At 39.2% G+C, this 19311-nt stretch overlaps 1 protein-coding gene across 26 annotated transcripts in view; it reads right to left on the reverse strand.

The window, feature by feature from the left end:
* The window catches only part of TRPM3 (transient receptor potential cation channel subfamily M member 3), a 908811-nt gene that overhangs the window by 576614 nt on the left and 312886 nt on the right, over nucleotides 1-19311 (reverse strand). For 11 of the 26 annotated variants that reach the window (XM_023213269.1, XM_023213268.1, XM_023213266.1 and 8 more), the window contains exon 1: nucleotides 8575-8751. The exons of 7 other annotated variants lie outside the window; for them this stretch is intronic. In XM_023213269.1, coding sequence (XP_023069037.1) covers nucleotides 8575-8751 — 177 coding nt within the window. Of the gene's footprint in view, nucleotides 1-8574; nucleotides 9019-19311 lie in introns of those variants that run through there. 8 more of the 26 variants (XM_031934070.1, XM_031934068.1, XM_031934066.1 and 5 more) reach the window with 2 other exon arrangements.

Genomic DNA, 19311 nt, shown 5'->3' on the forward strand with positions numbered 1-19311 from the left:
CCTAGGCTCTCTGCTAAATGCTACACACACCAAATTGAACAAGATATGACTCTCAACTTCAAGATTTTTATAATGAGTTGGAAGAGCTAATAATACCACAACATGCTAAAAGTAAAGCTAGAAATACCCACTGATGTTTATGGACATGCAGGAGAGGAGAGCTTTATCTAGCTTAGAGGATTCAGGGAAATTTTTCTGAACTCATCCTACTTACCTATGTTGAGCATTAAAATATGGGCAGGAGTTAGCTAGGAGAAGATCTGGTGCAGGTTTTCCAGGCAGTAGAATTAAGTCATGCAAAAAATCCAGCTATATGGAATTCTGTGATTTGAGGAGGGGAAAAACAAGGTAAGGAGGCAGCAAAGTAGGCGGAGGCCAGATCACCTTGGGTCTTGTATTCCATGCCAAAGAGCTTAGGTTTTATTCTGCAAGAGATGAGGAATCACTGAAGAATGTCAAACACAGCAGCATCCTGGTCTTACTTGCATTTTAAATGGACCATTCTGGTGGCTGTGGGAAGGATGGATTTGAAGTAGACAACACTGGAGGCAGCTGTAGTATTTTGGTCCCAAGAAAAAGAGAGACTGAATTTGGGAACTAGGAATAGACAGAAGGGGGTGGAACAGAGATATACTTATGAGGAAATCTGGCAGAACTGATTGGCTAATTACATAAGGATGGGAGAAAACAAGGCAAAAGGCACAAACCCAGGTTTTCCAGTTTAGGCAATGTGGTGAATGGGTGATCCTAGCAGTTGGGAGATAGTATAGAGGAAAAGGAGCAGATAAGAGGGAGGCTTGTTTGATTCAGCAATGGCCACTTGATTAGGGCAGCAGTTACACTTAATGTGTTTTCTCTGCTGCAAAGTTTTTCTGCCTCTAATCTTGAAAGTGTATAGTCTCCTAAAGTAAACAAAGAGTGAGGCTGACATGCCATATTTTCTTTGAATCCAGAATACTACCTATCTACTACACATTTTTGGTATCTAAATTAGGTTTCCTGTATGATCCCTTAAAAAGTAATTATAAAAGTCATTCAATGCTCTGTGAGCATGAGAACGCTAAAGATGTGGATACATTTTGAGCCTATATAAATACATAGAGAGATACTGAGTGCTCAATTTAACTATAAAAATCAGATACTGAGGCCTGGTCATGCCAGAGGCCTAATTTTAATGAGCCAACATCTCTTCACTAAAGCATTACACTTTAGAAGCAGAGATTCTCAAATGTTAAGTGCATAACATTGATCTGGGCTGTTTGTGAAATGAAGGTTTGCAAGGTCCACCCAGGGGCTTAACTTAGTAGGTCTATGTGAAGTCACTGTCATCTGATTCTATCATAGACAGTCTTGGATCACACTTTGAGAAACACTGCTTCAAGGACTCATTGTGTTGGATGAAACTTTCTTCATGTAAGACAATTCAATACGTAAAATGTAGGAATTCTTCCTACCTTCCTTATCAGTTATCTATTTAATCTATTTTATCTATCTAGCTAGCTAGCTAGCTATCGTCTGTCTGCCTATGCATTAAACCTTGAAGAATCTTTACTTATTTGGGGGAAAAGAAATAAAACTGATCAAAGCTATCCCTAAACTGCCACTCCTATGCATGTCTCTCTGAAAATGAGAAGAGAAGAACCAATGGTTAGATCAGAATTCCTACAGACTGTTAAACACAAATCTTCTGTGTGATAAACATAAAAGCTAAGTGTGCCCTTCCTAGAGATTTTGTTACACCTGAAACACCCCACCCTAGCAGTCACAGCACTGTATCTTTGCCACATGCTCAAGAGCCAAGAAAATTGTGTTCACTCTATTTTTTCATATTAAATATTTAATATTAAGCAGCATTTAAAAATTTTCCCAAGTATAAAATTAATTGTAAATATAATGAAGCTTTTCCAAATGAAAGCCCTAAATGTTCTCTTCTTCCTCTTTTCTGTCCAGAATCATTGGTTAGCTTTTGAAAGTTGTGGGGCGGAGGTGGTTGGGTGGGGGAGTAGGGTTATGGGCATCATTTATGGCTGCTTAGGCCTTTGCCCCCAAGTGAAACCGCCACTTCTCACTTGAGCCTATCACATACCTTGGAATCTAAGAGTGACCACTGCAAGCCCAAGGGCGATTCATTATAGTGGAATAAAGAAAGGAGGCATATGGAGGATATTCCAGAATCTTGACCATGAAGACTGTTTTAAGGAGCTCTCATTCACAACCACATATCTCCATATAAGTTCAATAGCATAGAAAATTCTGAAATTTCACGTCATGTGACTAAAAATTTTCATAAAAAAATACAGAGAAATGATCATATAAACAAACAAAATAAAAAGAAATAGGGAGAAACACTTCTTCAGATTATATCATCTAGAACTCAGAGCAGGGCAGCTGAACTCATTTTACTTCTCTTTCTGTTAATGATCTTTCACGATTACATTTTGAAAACCTGAGAACTGTTTCTTAAAACCTTTTGCTCCCACCGTCAACTAACACAAAATCTGTTCTTCCCGGATGCCAGCATCAGAGGGGCCGCTGAATTAAGTTTCCATCCAGCTCAGCTGAATCTATGGCAGCTTTTTTCAATGTGGGGTCCTTCCAAGAGCTCTGGACTTCAGAATCACTGGCAGAACTGTGAAAATGCAAATTCCTGAACCCACCACCTACCTACTCAGTCAACACCTCCGAGAGTGGGCCCTGACTCTTTGCTTTTCTCACAAGCTCCCCAAGTGGTTCTAAGCATTCTTGGTATTTCATGTATCTTTCATGTGTTTGTTTCTCCATTCATTAAACATTTTGTCAATACGTTTCGTTGGTCACAGCCTGTAAAACTCTTTTTCATGCTAGATAATGGAAAGGGAGAAAAAATACGATCTGAAAATTAACTTGGAGCCAGCTGAGGTTACACCAGCAGAGGAGCAGAGGGGAGGGTGTGGAACCACTGCTGGGTAGGCAGAGTCCTGGCTCCCTGCAGGAAGTCATCTGCCAGGACGGCAGGGCCCTTTCCCTTGAGACAGACCTTGCCAGGGGCGTTACTGTGCCTCCAAGCATCCCAGAGTGCAGTGGCCCCTGGACTTGGATGTCCCAGCCATTTCCTCCTCACTCCCCAGTGACCACACATTTTCATTCTTGCCTCCACAAAAAAAGGTCATCAGGAGACAGAACTCTCCAGAGAGACAGGATTTCTTGTTGCCTCAGGAATTTCCCTTAAGCTGCCTGAGGAACATTTCACAAAAAGGCAAGTCACATGGTTCACTGTTCAGCAGCCTGAGTCGAAGCCACCATTTGATACACACCAGACAGTTTTCCCTCTCTCCTGGGTTCTAGTTTGGTCCCATTTTCTTTTATTCTTTTCTTTCTCGCTTTTTTTTTTTTTAAGGGAATCTGAGGCTGGCAGGCTGAGATGGAAAGACGGGAAGTTTCTTTTATTTGTAGCCATTAAAATTCTGCCTAACAATACACCTTGTTTTCCTAAAGCAGTTTATTCTTCAAGTTTCCCATCTTCAAGGCACTTAATGGAATTAGTCCATTACAAATTTCCTGGCCTTGCTTGCCAGGATCCGCCGACATACTCACCTAGACATAATGGGTGTCTATTTCCTCTCCTGTGGTGGAAACTTAACTGTTGCTCCCTAGCATGTGGCTCAGGAGTGCCCTGTCCGGGCTAAGCCAAGTTTCTGGCTTATTGACATTATTCTACCTCCTTTGTAAAGATTCAGAATTTTAGATGTGAATGGGACAACTTGAAGGTCATAAATTTAACATACAACTGAAACAAATGTCAAAGTAATTGTTCCTTGAAGAGTTTGAGAACACCAGAGGGAAGTCAGTTCCTGGAATGTCTGATATCAACTATAGAAGACAGAACAAATACATTTGGTTACTTGGATCTTACTTTGCTCCACAGACAATAGAATGAACATTGGTTACCATTATATGGAATTATAGAAGTGTAAACATTAGCTCTTGGGTGGAGTCTGTGCTGATCTGATTGCCTAACTTGATCATTTCTCCTTCAATTAAATTCTCTTCTGTTACCTACTTTAAGTAATACTTCTGTATTAAAAAGAGAAAGGATAAAAAGTAAGAGTTTGGGCTTTTGACTAGGTTCCAAAAAAAAATTACAAAGGGAATTTACTATGTAAAACTCTGTATAGTTGCATCAGAAGGCAGGGTATATAACAAATATACAGTGACATTCCTGATGGAATATTATTTACTTCAAAGAATTCTGCTATTGGACACTCAATGGGGCTCATCCTCATTAATGAGATGAGTGAGATAAGGAATAATTTTCTTTACTTTTGTCAGTCCTACTAGAGTCAATAACTGAAATTCCCTTTCTAGCCCGTGAAAAAAGGAACTGCAAAGTGAGAATGGCCGTACTTCCTTCTCAGGATCTTTATTCTTAGATGCTGGGACCACCACCCAACCCTACAGCAAAGATAGAAACTCAGAAGTTATCCTAGATTCCTCTCTCCACCACAACTAGTCCATTTAGCAAGGCCCTGTTTATTTTACCTTCATTACTTTTGCCTTAGCCAGGTTCTCATCAATTCCCCAGGCCTCTAATCTAATCTTTCAGCTTCCAGTTGCATCATCTCACCCATTCTAGACACTACAGCCAGAGCAACTATATAATACCTAAATCTGGTGATCACCTCGCTGCAAAAATTCTTTTAATTGCCTCCCCCTTCCTCCTAGTTTCAAGATAATGGTCTAATGCTGTAGCTTAGCAGACAAGGTCTTCTACTAGGTGGGTGAAAATGTAATTGTGGTTTTTGCCATTAAAAACCTTTTGCACCAACCTAATATGATTTAAACACTGTTGTTTACTGTACCCATTTCCTTCTTCCATTTTAATATTTGATTCTTTCAGTCCAAATAGACAACATTCTTCAATGCCCAAGGAGCATAGCAGGCTTCAGCATAGGGAATGAGGACATTGGATCTAAATCCAGTCAAGACCCAAACTCTTCATTTTAAAGAAGACATCAAGTGACAGAAAGATTAAGTAATTTGCCCAAGGTCACACAGCTGGTTAGGAACACAGTGGAATTAGGACCCAGTGTCTAGGCTGACTTTTCCAGAATATAATTTCTTTATTATATTTCTGACATTGCTTAAAGTGAGCAAAGTCTTATGATTTCTCAATATAAAAATCTGAAAGTCTTAAAAATGATACTAATCATTTGGGCTTCATTAACACACTGACTTAAATGTCCTTCCAAACTCTGTCACAAATACAGTGCTTTCCTTGCTCCCAATGCAACCCATTTTTCAGAAGCCTTCCCTTCAGTAAGTTCGCCAAGACTTCAATACACAGAAAACTTTCTGCCCTAAAAATAATCTTCAGATTCAACATGTTACCAAAATAAAATCTTCCAAATAAAACAATGGCAAAGATAGACCTGATAATGAATATGAAATATGCTAAGAACATTCTGTCACTGACATAAACTTGACTTTTTTTGTGATTAATAGTAAGATGCAATCTTGAAACACATAAGAATAAAGCAAACGACAACAGAAGATAAATGATTTGGAAAGGGTCCCATTTGAAATTTACCCATTTGAAAACAGGCTCTGTCTTTCGGCTATCATCATTGTGTGCCTGTCCAGAAATTCATTTCCAAGTCTTATTTCCAAATGCAACCCCGAATTCAAAATGTGAGTTTGTTGGCATGTTGAAAATTTGCTCTGAGATGGACAAAACAACAAATGAGATGCTTTCAGGAGGAATAATAAGTATATTTCAATGCTCATTGGGTTTAATTCATGCTTCAGATATCGGCCTTCCCCTTCTAATTCTGTAGTATCCTGTTTCTAGTAGGAAATGGAAAATAAGGAAATAGGATTATGAAGCCATTTCTAAATATTAACATGGTACCAAAGTAAGTTAGCAAAGACACACACATTTTTAAGGAAAAGGATAGAAAGGGAAATCGGCTTGAGTCCAGTCTGTCAGAAATGGTGACTGATCAGAGTTTAGCTAAATCTGATCAAGCCATCAGGACCTACACTGCATTTACTGACATGTAGGGGCACTGAGAGAGGGCAGGTCATATCAGAACAATGCTTGGAAGAGGAATAGAAATTACCTGTTGAATAGGAGAATTGGCTTTGTTACCTTAAGATTTCAACAATCTACTGGATTCCCAGAGAATCCATCCATCAAATTAACATAGTGGTGGTAGTATGGAGGAAGGTGGAATAAGAAAGAGGGAGGAAGGGAGGGAGGAGAAAGAAAGGAAGGGACATAAGAAATACTGTTATTAAATATTTCATTTCTAGATTAAACCAGAAAGAGCATTTACCAAAATATGCAAATTATGACTCATGAACTTACATTTTACTCAAAAGGTAAAACCAGGGCAAGAATATATAGGAACTAGCAAAGCAAACACAGGACAAACACAATCCAGAGGAGAAGAACACATAGCATTCACAGCCAGAGAGTGGATAATACAATTGCTCATATACCAAAGCAGCTTTTATTTCTAAGTACTGCTGAAAGAACTTGGTATGACTTTATTTCTTTAAGAATTTGAAATGTGCCCAGTATCTGAAGTCTCACAGGATAGCTATGATCTTTCAAAAATACAGATGTCATTTGGGAAAAAAGTTCTCTAGTAAGGTTCCATCCTGTCTTTTAGATATTGAAAAAATGAGTAGGACACACAGTAATGCATTTTATTCAATAAATTATTACAAAGTATCACTTTAATAAAGGATGGGGTAAGATTGAGCTATATGCCAATGAAAGTATTGCTGTAGCATTAACAATGTCTCCTGATAGATAGTATGGACAGTACTTTCAGTTAAAAAAGATGACAGAGCTCTCCTAAAAAGACAGCTTCTCCTAAAAGAAGTACCTCAGGTAGGTACTTCTCTGCTGGTTTTGTGACTATTAAATGAATAACGTTCTCCATTTTAAAAAACTAGAATATTAATAATATATTGAGAGTGATAGTCACGTATCTGTCAAGAAGAGTTAAAAAGCATTATTTTGGGTTAGAGCTGATATATGACTTCAACCGAAAAAATATTTCTCATTGCACATGGAAATACTGCAGTTGAATTTTTTCAGTGAGACTTAGATATGCCCATTCTTTGCCCCTGACTCTTGATTCACTAGTGATTCTGGAGAAAATGTACAACGATTTGTTAATTCTCTGGCCTCATTCTTTTTCTTGCCCTATCACACATGTTGTTCCAATACAGCAAAAACACACATATCCAAGGAAAAGTCTCTTCTACTAACCATACCCAAACCTGCCTTTCCTCCTAAATAGTCCCTAGGGAAGCAAGCCATCACCATGACAACCATATGATGGGAGTTTGAACAGCACTTAGGGCAGCCTTTGTTGAAAGTTAATACCAGTTGGTGTTTAACAAGATAAGGAAAACTCAGGCAAGGGGTAATACTCTGTTGTGAGGCATCACTTAGTTGTATGGAACTAACTGTCCACATCAAACCTAACCTAACCAGAACACAGCCTCAGAACAAAATTCTGCAAGTGTAATGTATTCAGGGCTAATTCATTAATTCTCCATTGTAGCCCACTGGACTCAATGCTCAGTGGTCATTAAATCAAAAGGGCATATATACTCAGGAAAAGAGTGTTAAGAACTTTGCCTTTTTTAACTTCAAATGGATAGAGAACATCAGAGATATGCATTTTTCTCTATTAAGTGTTACCACCTTCTATTTGCTGGGCAAAAATACCTGTTTCCTGCACCTTTAAATCTAATTTGTGTCCCCCCCCCCCCCCCCCCGCCCACAAGAAAGATCATGAAGGTGGATTAGTACACAGTTGTATGGACTTTTTCAGTATCTTTAATGCATGTGCTTCTGGAAAGAGAAGCGCTGCAGATACACGGTGGCAATTCCTGCTCAGGTGTAGTGCCATTCTTTTGTGTGACTCACAGCTAGAGAGAGAGCTGACATACAATATATGCTTAACAATACTTTCCCACTACTGATTCCACTCAGGAGACTCACATTTTTATGCCTTTTCTAAAAACAAGGGCACCAAAAAAGTCACTGTCTGAGGAGGCTCTTTCTTTGTTCGTCTTCACCTGACTGGCCACCTAACTACACAAAGCTTTTAAATTAATGAGGAGAATCCTTTGTTCTCTCAGGTTCCATTTAAAGGGAAAGTGGGTCGAAGGGCTTCCCCAGGGAGAGAGACAGAAAAGCCCAGGAGCCAAACACAAGGGAGTAAGAGATTTCACTTCCACTACTATTCCCACCCTCCCAAAGAAGTTAATTAATTCTGTTTTAGGAATGGTTAAAAGGGGTGGGGGAGCACCAGGTAGCCCATTCTCTGAGATCAAAATCTCCTTCTCAAGTGTGGTTCGCACCAGCCTCTTGTCTCTGATACCACGGGATGTGGGTGGGGGGCGTGGGGGGAGGGGAGGAGTACTGAGAACCTCTCTCCAGCCACGGACCACAGAGCCAATACTGCATGCATTTAGGCTCCCGCAAAGGTGCGTCCCAGCCCAAGTCCCCAAGTTGGGTATTTAAACCTGAAAACCATAATTAGCGCCATTCAAGGCTGCAAGTTACAGTACCTTCAGAAGTCTGACAGATGGAAGAAAGGCTGCGTGGCACAGCTTCCGGATGGTCCAGTTTAGGGGTCGAGGAGCATCAGCCTGATTCATGACCCCTTCCAAATTCCACCAGGAAAACAAGAAACTGAAAACCTGAGCAATGCCTAGAAAATAAACGGTCCCCCACGGCTCTGGCATCCCATGGTCATCTCCACACCTGCAAATTCCATTAGGGCAGAGGCTTCCTGGAACTTGGAAGACTAGTCAAGTAGCCTTGCCTGAGCCCCTGAACCTTCTTAAGAAAGCCACCTCCCCTCTCTCTGCAGCCGTGCTCATGCATACCAAATGTGGCTGAATGGAGGCACACTGCCTGCTGCTTCGGGGAGGGGATGCACGGTTCTGAAGGAGAGGGACAGCCTGCACAAAACAGCCTGTGGTCGGAGTCAAAGCAGCCTGCTCCGGAATGCGCGCTCCCTCTCCCGCTCTCCTCCCAGTAAACGCAGGTCAGGCGTTGGGGGGGAACCGGGGCCATTGCTTTGCTAGCCTGGTTTGGGGGGGAGCCAGGAGGGGAGCAAAAGGGAACAAAAATAAAGCCAGAACGGGAAACTTGCACTTTCTTGCACAAAGCATCTTTGAGGGACTGCGAACTGGCACGGGGGGGAGGGGGGAGGACACAGGGAGAGAAGGGGTGCCTCCTAATGAGATAAATGCTTCCTTTTTGATTTATGTGACATAATAGAGTGAGGGCTATCATCAAATACATCTATAGGAAAAGAGATCTTTGTCGTGTTCTGAGGTTTTTATTAGCCGTGATTGACAGTCTTCGTCCTGATAATTCGTTGTGTAGATGATAGACACTGAGACAGAAGCAAACTCAAACACACTGGGTTGTTCCTTTCATAGAAAGCAGGGTAAACTAATGGGCATTTGGCTCACCTTTTAGAGATGGCAGTTTTTAAATGGGGGTTATGTCCTGGAAAGCCACTTGATACCCTTTCTCTGCAACACAAGTTTAACCCATAAAGTGCCACCTGAGATGCTGTCTATAAAGAAGGGAGTTTCCTTAAGTGGGGTTTCCACCCGCATCATTTTCTACGGAGGCTTTATGAAATAGTTGCTGAGTTGGAATGTATAGTCTTTAGGACTCCTGTGGTGAGAGAGAGAATAAAGGACAGCTTTTCAATTTGAAGGTAGAAACTGGATAATTTCACACCGAGAAGGTAAATTGGGAGCGTGAGAAGAGAAGGGAGTTCCTGACACAACCCCTCTTCGGCTCCCACATTCCCCCCAGGCATCAGACATCAGTAGGAGCAGTTGACCTGACAACTCCAATCGGGGAGAATCCCCACATCCTTGGAGCATCGCCATCTTATTTATTTTTTCCTCTATGACTATGCTGATTTTCCATTTCTAATTAACTTGAAGAGATTGGTAAATCCCAGCTCCATGACTATTACGCAGTCGGAAGCTGAACTGGGAGCGCTGCAAGCAGATGTGATACACTGCTGTAATTCAGAACTGGGACAACACAGGCCCACCCCAGCATGAAATCAATACCTGACACATTGCGCTACAACACCATTTCACTCACAATGGCCTTGTGTCACAAATTTAAGAAAGATATTGCAGAAAACTAGTTCACCTGTGGGAGACAGATCATTGACCTACCTTGTATAATAAAATTTATGTCTCTGATTATCTTCTATCAAATAATATCACTTTAATAGATCTGATACACAGTTGACTCATTTTCTGTTACTATTCTATTTCCACAAAGGATTGAAGGCAGTATTAAAATACTGACGGCTCACGTGTATCACCTAGCACAATGCATTGCATAGGTTTATGTCAATGGAAACCTTATGGAGTAGGTGTTATGGTCATATCCTTACCTCACAGATTAAGCAAATGAGGTCTAGAGAAATTAGTAACAAGTCTAACGTACTAGTATAAGTGGAGTCTGGATTGAAACCAGTCTACTAGGCTGTAAAGACAAGTTTCTCTTGTCTCCTATTTCTTTCAAAAGGGACTCTAGGAATAAAACTCTGTTTTTTGGTCATTTAATCTTACATAAGAGTTAAAGACTTCAAAGAAGAAATGCTCAGCATTTCTTTCAGATTATTACTTTGGTCTGATGTTGATGTAGTAGTTAACAGCATGAATTCTGGAATCAAGCTGCATGGTTCAAATTCCAATTTTGAAGCTAGTCTTGGGAGATTTACCGACTTTCTTCGTGTCTTGGAGTCCTTATCCATACAATGGAGATTAAAACAAACCCACATACCTACGTGAGGACTAAAGGAGCTAATATCAGCAAAGCACTTAGAACTGTGCCTGGCATATACTAAATACCTGTACCATGATCCATCTTCTGGGTAGCATGTGCTGAGTCTGAGCTGGAAGCCCACTGACAATTTTCATTAAGCATGCATACATATGGTAGGAGGTAATGAAGTCAAGCAAGACAAATTAAAACTGAATGCTTCTTGTGAGTTACCATGAGTTTAATAAATGGGGAAAGAGGAAGGTGGGAGACTGCAAGGGCAGCATGGGTTTCCTCATGCAGCGTGGTATTCATCAGGTTGCAAGATGCTGCCTTTAGTGAGGAAGGCTCCAGCCTTTCTAAGCTTTTAAATCAATGCCCTTAAGTGGTTCTGTTGAGGTGGTGAGATCTCTGCTCCATGAAAATGCTGAAAAACTGCAATTGCCTACCCCCTGCCCTGAACTGTTTCAAAATGGTAAGGACCCCACAAAAATGACAGCATCATTCTGAAAATGCATGGCCTTTGATTCTCCCATCCCCTTTAATTTTACTGAATAACTTTGGTCAAAGAGAACATTAGAAACTGTGCAGAGTGAGGAAGTAGGAGGATTCACAGCCCTCTCTAATGGCAATTAGAGGAGAAAAGCACAAAACCTTCAGGGAATTGATTTGGAGATTACACTGCAAAAGAGGTAAAGATCAAAGAAGGATGACAGTGCATGAGAGGCAGTTTTTCTCCCATCATTGTGGTGCTTTGTGCCAGAACTGTTTGCTATCAAAACATCTAAAGAAGGGTTTTCAAGACCCTCCTCTCTACTTTGAAGAAATTATATTTTCACATAGAAGATGCCTTCCCTAGTTTTAGAGAGAAGTCTAATGAGGGAAAAAAATGCAGAGAGGGGCAAGCCCAGCCCCAGATATTAGCATCTCACAAATTCAAAGTGCTTACCTATAAATCTTATGAATGTGGTTGTCTACACATCTGCAGAACAAATTCTAGCAGGCTTGAAACTCTGACACAGTCATACTAGCTTTCAGTATCCTAAAAAACAGCAAGCGGGGCATATCAGATTTCTCTATTCCAAAGCCTGCCTTTGAACCAACTCTAATTCTCTCCCATGCTACAGAAAACCCACGCCCCACTGATTATCTTCCCTTTTTATTTTCTGTGTAAATGATACTAAACCAAAGAATCATGATGAAATTTGAGCTCATTCTCAATATTAACAAGGGGGCCACTGTATAGACCTTCTGAATTCTTTCTTTTGAAGACCACCTTCCTTCTCTTCAAAAAAATCATGGCGGCCGGGCACGGTGGCTCACGCCTGTAATCCCAGCACTTTGGGAGGCCAAGGTTGGCAGATCACGAGGTCAGGAGATCGAGACCATCCTGGCTAACACGGTGAAACCCCGTCTCTACTAAAACCACAAAAAAAAAAAAAAAAAATTAGCTGGGTGTGGTGGCGGGCACCTGTAGTCCCAGCTACACGGGAAGTTGAGGCAGGAGAATGGCGTGAACCCCGGGGCCGGAGCTTGCAGTGAGCCGAGATCGTGCCACTGCACCCCAGCCTGGGCGACAGAGCGAGACTCCGGCTCAAAAAAATAAAAAATAAATAAAAAATCATAGCACCCTCCATATAGTAGTGTACCACTTGCACACTGTCTTCTTTATATCTTTTGGATATAAAAGGAACTGACCCATGAAAACCTAAGAAAACAGAAAGGAAATGACACAGTGACCAGGTAGTACAGATAACTCAAAAGCCTCCCTTTGAAAAATGTTTTCTGCAAGCAACATTAAAAAAAAGTGCTGCAATGTAATTTTTCAGAGTTTATTATTACAACATTAAAATTCATAGGTATCTGGACATCAATTGTACATATATATTCAGGCTCTAATATATGGATATAGTGCATCTAGTGCAGAAAGGCGATATTTAAGCATCCAGGGGAAAAACCAGGTGAGCCTTTGGTGAGCCCAATGGTGAGCGTTTGTAGACATTTGCTTCAGTGTTTTGTAATCTTAATACTAACATCTTGCTTACTTAATGACTGGCCTCTTTTATTAATTTTGTTGTGCTTTGATTTTTCTTTCTTAAATATTTTATTTTACTTTAAGTTCCAGTATACATGTGCAGGATGTGCAGGTTTGTTACACAGGTAAATGTGTGCTATGGTGGTTTTCTGCACTGTCAGTCCATCAGCTGGTTAAGCCCCACATGCATTAGCTATTTATCCTAATGCTCTCCTCCTGCAACAGCCCCCCCACCATATGTGTTGTTCCCCTCCCTGTGTCCATGTGTTCTCATTGTTTTGCTCCCACTTATAAATGAGAACATAATGGTGTTTGGTTTTCTGTTCCTATATCAATTTGCTGAAGATAATGGTTTCTGGTTCCATCCATGACACTGCAGAGGACATGATCTCGTTCCTTTTTATGGCTGCATAGTATTCCATGGTGTGTATGCACCACATTTTCTTTATCTAGTCCATCAGTGATGTGCATTTGGGTTGATTCCATGTCTTTACTATTGTGAGTAGTGCTGCAATGAACGTATGTGTACATTGTCTTTAAAATACAATGATTTATATTTCAGGGGATACATACCAGTAATGGGATTGTGGTAGATTAAATACTTAAATGTGAAACCCAACACTATAAAAACCCTAGAAGATAATCTAGGCAATACCATTTAGGACACAGGCACAGGCTAAAATTTCATGACGAACATGTCAAAAGCAATTGAAACAAAAGCAAAAATTGACAAATGGGATCTAATTAAACTAAAGAGCTTCTGCACAGCAAAAGAAACTATCATCAGAACAAACAGGCAACCAATAGAATGGGAGAAAATTTTTGCAGTCCATCAACCTGACAAAGGTCTAATATCCAGAATCTATAAGGAACTTAAGCAAATTTATAAGAAAAAAACAACCCCATTAAAAAGGGGGCAAAGGACATGAACAGACACTTCTCAAAAGAAGACATTTATGAAGCCAACAAACATACGGAAAAAAGCTCAACATCACTGATCAATAGAGAAATGCAAATCAAAACCACAATGAGATACCATCTCACAACAGTCAGAATGACAAGTATCAAAAAGTCAAGAAACAACAGATGCTGGCGAGGCTGTGGAGAAACAGGAACGCTTTCACACTGTTGGTAAATTAGTTCAATCATTGTGGAAGACAGTGTGGCAATTCCTCAAAGACCTAGAACCACTATTTTTTTTTTTTCAAAAAATCATTTGTCTCATGAACTTTATGGCAATTTATCATTTTTGTCAAAAAACATACTTTTCCTGTTTCTTCCTTTTAACTTCACTCAAATTAGAGCTATAACATTTTTAGGAATTTTTTGATGCTTCTACAGTATTTTCCAAAATATTAGATCTCTTTATAGATTCCATTTACGTACAGAACAATCCTTAATGTATTTCCAAATGTATGTTTACCAGATTAACTTTTTTCCTTTCTTAAGGTATATTTCCCCTTTTGCCATCTTTTGTAGATAATAGATTCTAAAATACACCAAAATTTATTAAAATCCATGGCTCACTTTGTTAAGTAGCTTAAGCAGCATTTATTCCATGTAAAATAAAAATTTCTCATGACTACAATTGTTATCTATTCATTTTCCCCCATTATTGGGATCTCTCCCCTGGCATCTCTGACTACTGTCCACCCTTTACACAAATGCCTGTGGTGACAGAGAGTGGGTGAGTTTTTGAGCCAGCCCATTCCATGATTGTACAGTTCTGGTTGACAGAAAATTCTACCTAAGACTGAGGTGAAATGTGCTTCCCTCTAACTTCCAAGTCAAGTTCTTTTCCCAGAGCATAGTTTTCCAAATGTATAAGGATATTTAAGCTCCACTCATACCAACTCTTCTTTACATTGGGCATCTTGGGACATTAATCTGTATTCATGTGATAGTGCAGAGATTTTAGGAAAAAAAAAAACTGTCTTCAGGGTTATATTCAATATTATATTATAGGGATACTTTAAATATAGTAGTCTCTTAATCCTCTGGAATCTCTTGAATTATTTCTCATAAAGGTCCTTTAGGAAGCTTTGAGGGGAAACTAATCATTTAGCTTCTTTTTAAACATTGTTTCCTAAATTAATTAGAATATTCAACCTAGATTTGAAGTAATAGCTCACACACACACATACACACACCTGAACTGATGTAATTTACTCTTTTTGACTTGTAACAGAGGTGGTGGTGGGTAGTGATGGGCTAATGGACAGCTCATGCTTGTTTCAAGAAATGAGGAGGTACTGGCCTGTCTGTGTTTCATCTTCCCTATCTTTACCTGTAACTTTATCAAATCAGACAAACTTGATTCAAACCCAAGTGCCTCCTCTTACCCACTATGTGGCCTGGGGGCAGTTACACAACTTCTTAAAGGTTTAGTTTTCACATTGTAAGAATGGGGTTTACAACAGTTTCCACCTCCAGGTTTTTGTGAAGGTTAAAGCAATTAGCGCAGTGCTAACATAGAGAAAAACACATTTAAATCCAATTACTTTTGTTGTTGTTAGTAATATTATTGTTATCTTGTTCACAGATACCACTGGCAGTGCATATAGCACAGTCCTTAAGAGCACAGGCCATAGACCGAATGGCCTGAAGGTAAACCCAAGCTTTACCATTTACATGTCGCTTTGGGGAAGTTATTTAATCTCATCATGCTTTAGTTCCTTTATCTGCAAACTGGGGACAATAATATTACCTTTGTCAAAGGGATAATGTGAAATTAATAAGCCAATATGGGCAGAAACCTTAGAAGTAGTTCCCACACGTGGAAAGAGCTCAAAAAATATTAGCAACTTATTATTACCAATATTGGAGTCATATGTGCCATCCTTCCCACAGCTAGTGATCTAGGAAAAGCAAAGCAAAGCAAAACAAAACACCTTCATTTCCTCCTTTGTTTCTTCCAGTAAGAGAAGAAGCTGCAGGGAACACATGAGAAGAGAGCCACCTCTGACTTTCCTTACTGCTTTCCTCTGCAGTCCCATGAGTCCTTACTTTTAAAATAGATAATGGATATGACAGGGAATCATATATTCCAATAATGGGGTGTAAAACTTTAATATATAAAATGTCTCACTTCGGAAAGCACAAATGTATATAAGCAGCTTCCACCCTACCAAAAATAAAAATCTTACATATACACATATCAAAAAATGTGTAACAGATATTCAAAGGCCTAGAGCTAAAACACAACCTTATTCAGCCTTTCCATTCACAAAGGGGATGGGGTTTTGGTATAATTTAAAAATTCTAATGAGTTCCCGGAGACTTGTTAAAAATATAAGAATTTGAGATGTGCATTTCTGATCACTTAATATTCACTCTTCTCATATTTGCAGTGCTATTCATTATTGTAAATGTTCTCTTTCTACACTAAGTTTAAAGATCTGCAACACATACACACATCCACACACAGAATGTAGGTATTTTAGACACATTTTCATTATGAAAGCCACAAATCTGACCAACTTGATAAATAACTTACGAATTAATATCTTTTAGGAGGAGAGATTTAGGCAGTAAATCTCCAATTACCGCTTGAATAACTTGCATGAATTGGAGAGAAGCTCAGCATTCACTATTAACAGTGCAGCTGAAGTCAGATTTCCTGGCCAATGGATACCCAAATCAAACACATGTTCAAGCTCAGACCTCACACATACCTTCTCAATCACCTTCTCACTCACACCAATGAAAGCTGAGGGCCACATACCCTGCCGTGTGCATCTGGGCTTCTCACCCAATCTAGCCCTGGATTGGACCATAAGGTCCGCTCACCTGGGAAACAAGAGACATACTGTGATCTGGAAGATCCTCAAAGCAGTAACTCTGCTTGGTAGAGAATTTTAATAAAGAAAGCTAATGAAAATCGTGCTTGCTACCTATTTTTGACTGCCTTCCAAAAAATGCAGCATTGTTGATATTTATTCTGGTAGCCTATTTTTGACAACCAGGAGCCTTTCATTTTATTTTTATTAATATTAATAGTAGTGGGAGGGATTAAATGATTTTACTTTCTGAGAGACAATGGTCAAGTTTTCATTTTGGTTTTCTCCTGATGAGGCATAAAATAAATGCAAACTACATGGATTTTGAAATCAGGGAGAAACAGGTTTGAGTCCACATTAAGTCACTGGGCAATTCATATAACTTTTATGAGTCCTTATTTTTAAAATAGATAGTGGCTATGTGATGTTAAAATGATGATTAATAACTTTTTTCAGGCACTTACTATGTGCTAAACAGTGTTAAGCACATAGCTCATTTAGTTATCATAACAAACCTGTAAAGCCTGCAATATTATTATCCCAGTATTACAGATGAGGAAATAGCCTCAGAGAGGTGAAGACCCAGAGAGGTTAAGAAACCTGCAGAAGGTCACGTGATTGGTAAATGGACTTGAATTCAGGTCTATCTTATTCTATAACCCATGCTTTTACCCATTACAATACGCTGCTGCCAATTAAATAAAAATATTTGTACAGGGTTCCTGGAGCTTCCCCCAAAAAAGCTAGTATTTGCTCCGACAAATCTGAAAACAGGAAAAACACCCCAATGACCCTAACTTATCTAACCTAACACCAGAATCTTGCAAAGCACAGAAGCAGCTGTGGTTCTTCCAGTAGCTCTGGGTTTCTTTTATCTGCACGGCTGACTTCCATATCCCTTTCCCAGCCTTCTAGTTACATCTGGCTGGCCTCTCTGTTGCGATAAGGATTGTCTGTCCTCATTTGGTATACGCCCAATATACAACACAATGCCTGAAACACAGTATTTATTAAATGCAAAAAGGGATGTTTCTAAATAACTCCTCATTTTTTGCAAATGTGGGGTAAGTTTTTAAATATATACAAATTCATTTAATTCTCGGTGTTATCCAACTTTTATTCCTGCCTGCATTTTCTAGTTGAGGAAACTAAAACACAGAAAGATTAAATACTTACCCAAGTTTACACTGTAAGTATCAGAGCTATGTTTTGAATTCAAAGATAAACTCTTGATATATTATATAAGGTTTAAAATGTATACATTAAAAACAAAATGTATCTTTAAGGTAACTGATTTAGTTTCAGATACTCAAGTTGGGTATCTCAAAAAAAACCGTGATCTATCATTATTCATAATATTCTAGAAACTTAGTACAACAAGATGTTTGTTTCAATGACACAAAAGATGCACATGGCCAGAAATTTTATGCCTGATATAGTAAGTACAAACCAAAGGTACCTCTGTAACCATATAAATAAAATTATAATGATTATCCACATTCACTTGGACTTCATATAAAATGTTCAGAGTATTTGGGGAGAAAACAAAACAATATTATCAAGACTCTACTACTAATCTGAAGCTATTAAGTTAGAAAATGAAGGTACCAAAGATGAATTTGATTTATAGCAACTTCTAAATTCATTAATGAATCAGATTCTGACTGATTTTATTTAGCATCCAGCCAAAGCCATCCACAGGCACCTAACTGGTACATGTGTTGGCACAGGATATCTGATTGACTGCATGGGACACCCAGCTGTCTCTGGGAAGCCTTCCTCAATAAGGAAGGAGAGAGATCATAATAGAGAAAGAATTATAATGTTCTGTCGTGCCTGATACTATCCCAAGGAAAAACTCATAATTACTGTTTTAGTAAAGAATAGGTAGATATAGCTTTAATGGGTATGTTTTTCTTTGGACTTTAATTAAATTCTTTGCAACTAAACCTGTTGGCTACAGATCAGATGACAAAACTGCTGTATTCACTTTTATGAAAACACCAGGATTAAAACAGATCAAGTTACTCCTATGAGTAAAATCGCCTAGTTCTCTCCATGGACTTAAGAAAAACTCCAAACTCCTCGTTTTTGATGATGTGACACACTTCATCCTGCCTATCTCTCCAACCTCGACTCTTGACATTTCCAACTCATCATGCCTAACCACTTTTATTTCTTCTAGTTTTTGTTTCCTGTCACAGGACATTTACATATGCTGTTCCCTCTTCTAAAGCTTTCTCCTCCAGCTCTTCATAAGATTAGCTCCTTCTCATGCTGTGAAACTCAGGTTATGTGTGATCTCCCTACAGAGTCCTTCCTTGATCTCTCTAGCCCTCCTTCAACATGCATTACTGTTATTTGTTTGAATTCTTCCTGAACGTTCAGAACTGGTAGCTATGTAATTGATTGGTTTATTTACTTTTGGCCTTAATCTATGAATGGAATGTAATTTCTATAGGGCAATTGTCGACTGTATCCCAGATCCTTGCAGACTGTCTGGAACGCAATGGAAACTCAATCGAAATTTGTTGACTATAGAATGAACAAATGAAGAATGAGTAAACTAGGTATGTTTGTTATAATCATTTCTTTCAAGTCATTTAGAGTTCCTTATAGTGACTATTGCTTGTCTACAAACTGATTTGAATACATACTGATTCTACAGTGCCCTTTTACTT

The sequence above is a fragment of the Piliocolobus tephrosceles genome, chromosome 14 (genome assembly GCF_002776525.5).
Source record: "Piliocolobus tephrosceles isolate RC106 chromosome 14, ASM277652v3, whole genome shotgun sequence".
NCBI classification, from domain to species: domain Eukaryota; kingdom Metazoa; phylum Chordata; class Mammalia; order Primates; family Cercopithecidae; genus Piliocolobus; species Piliocolobus tephrosceles.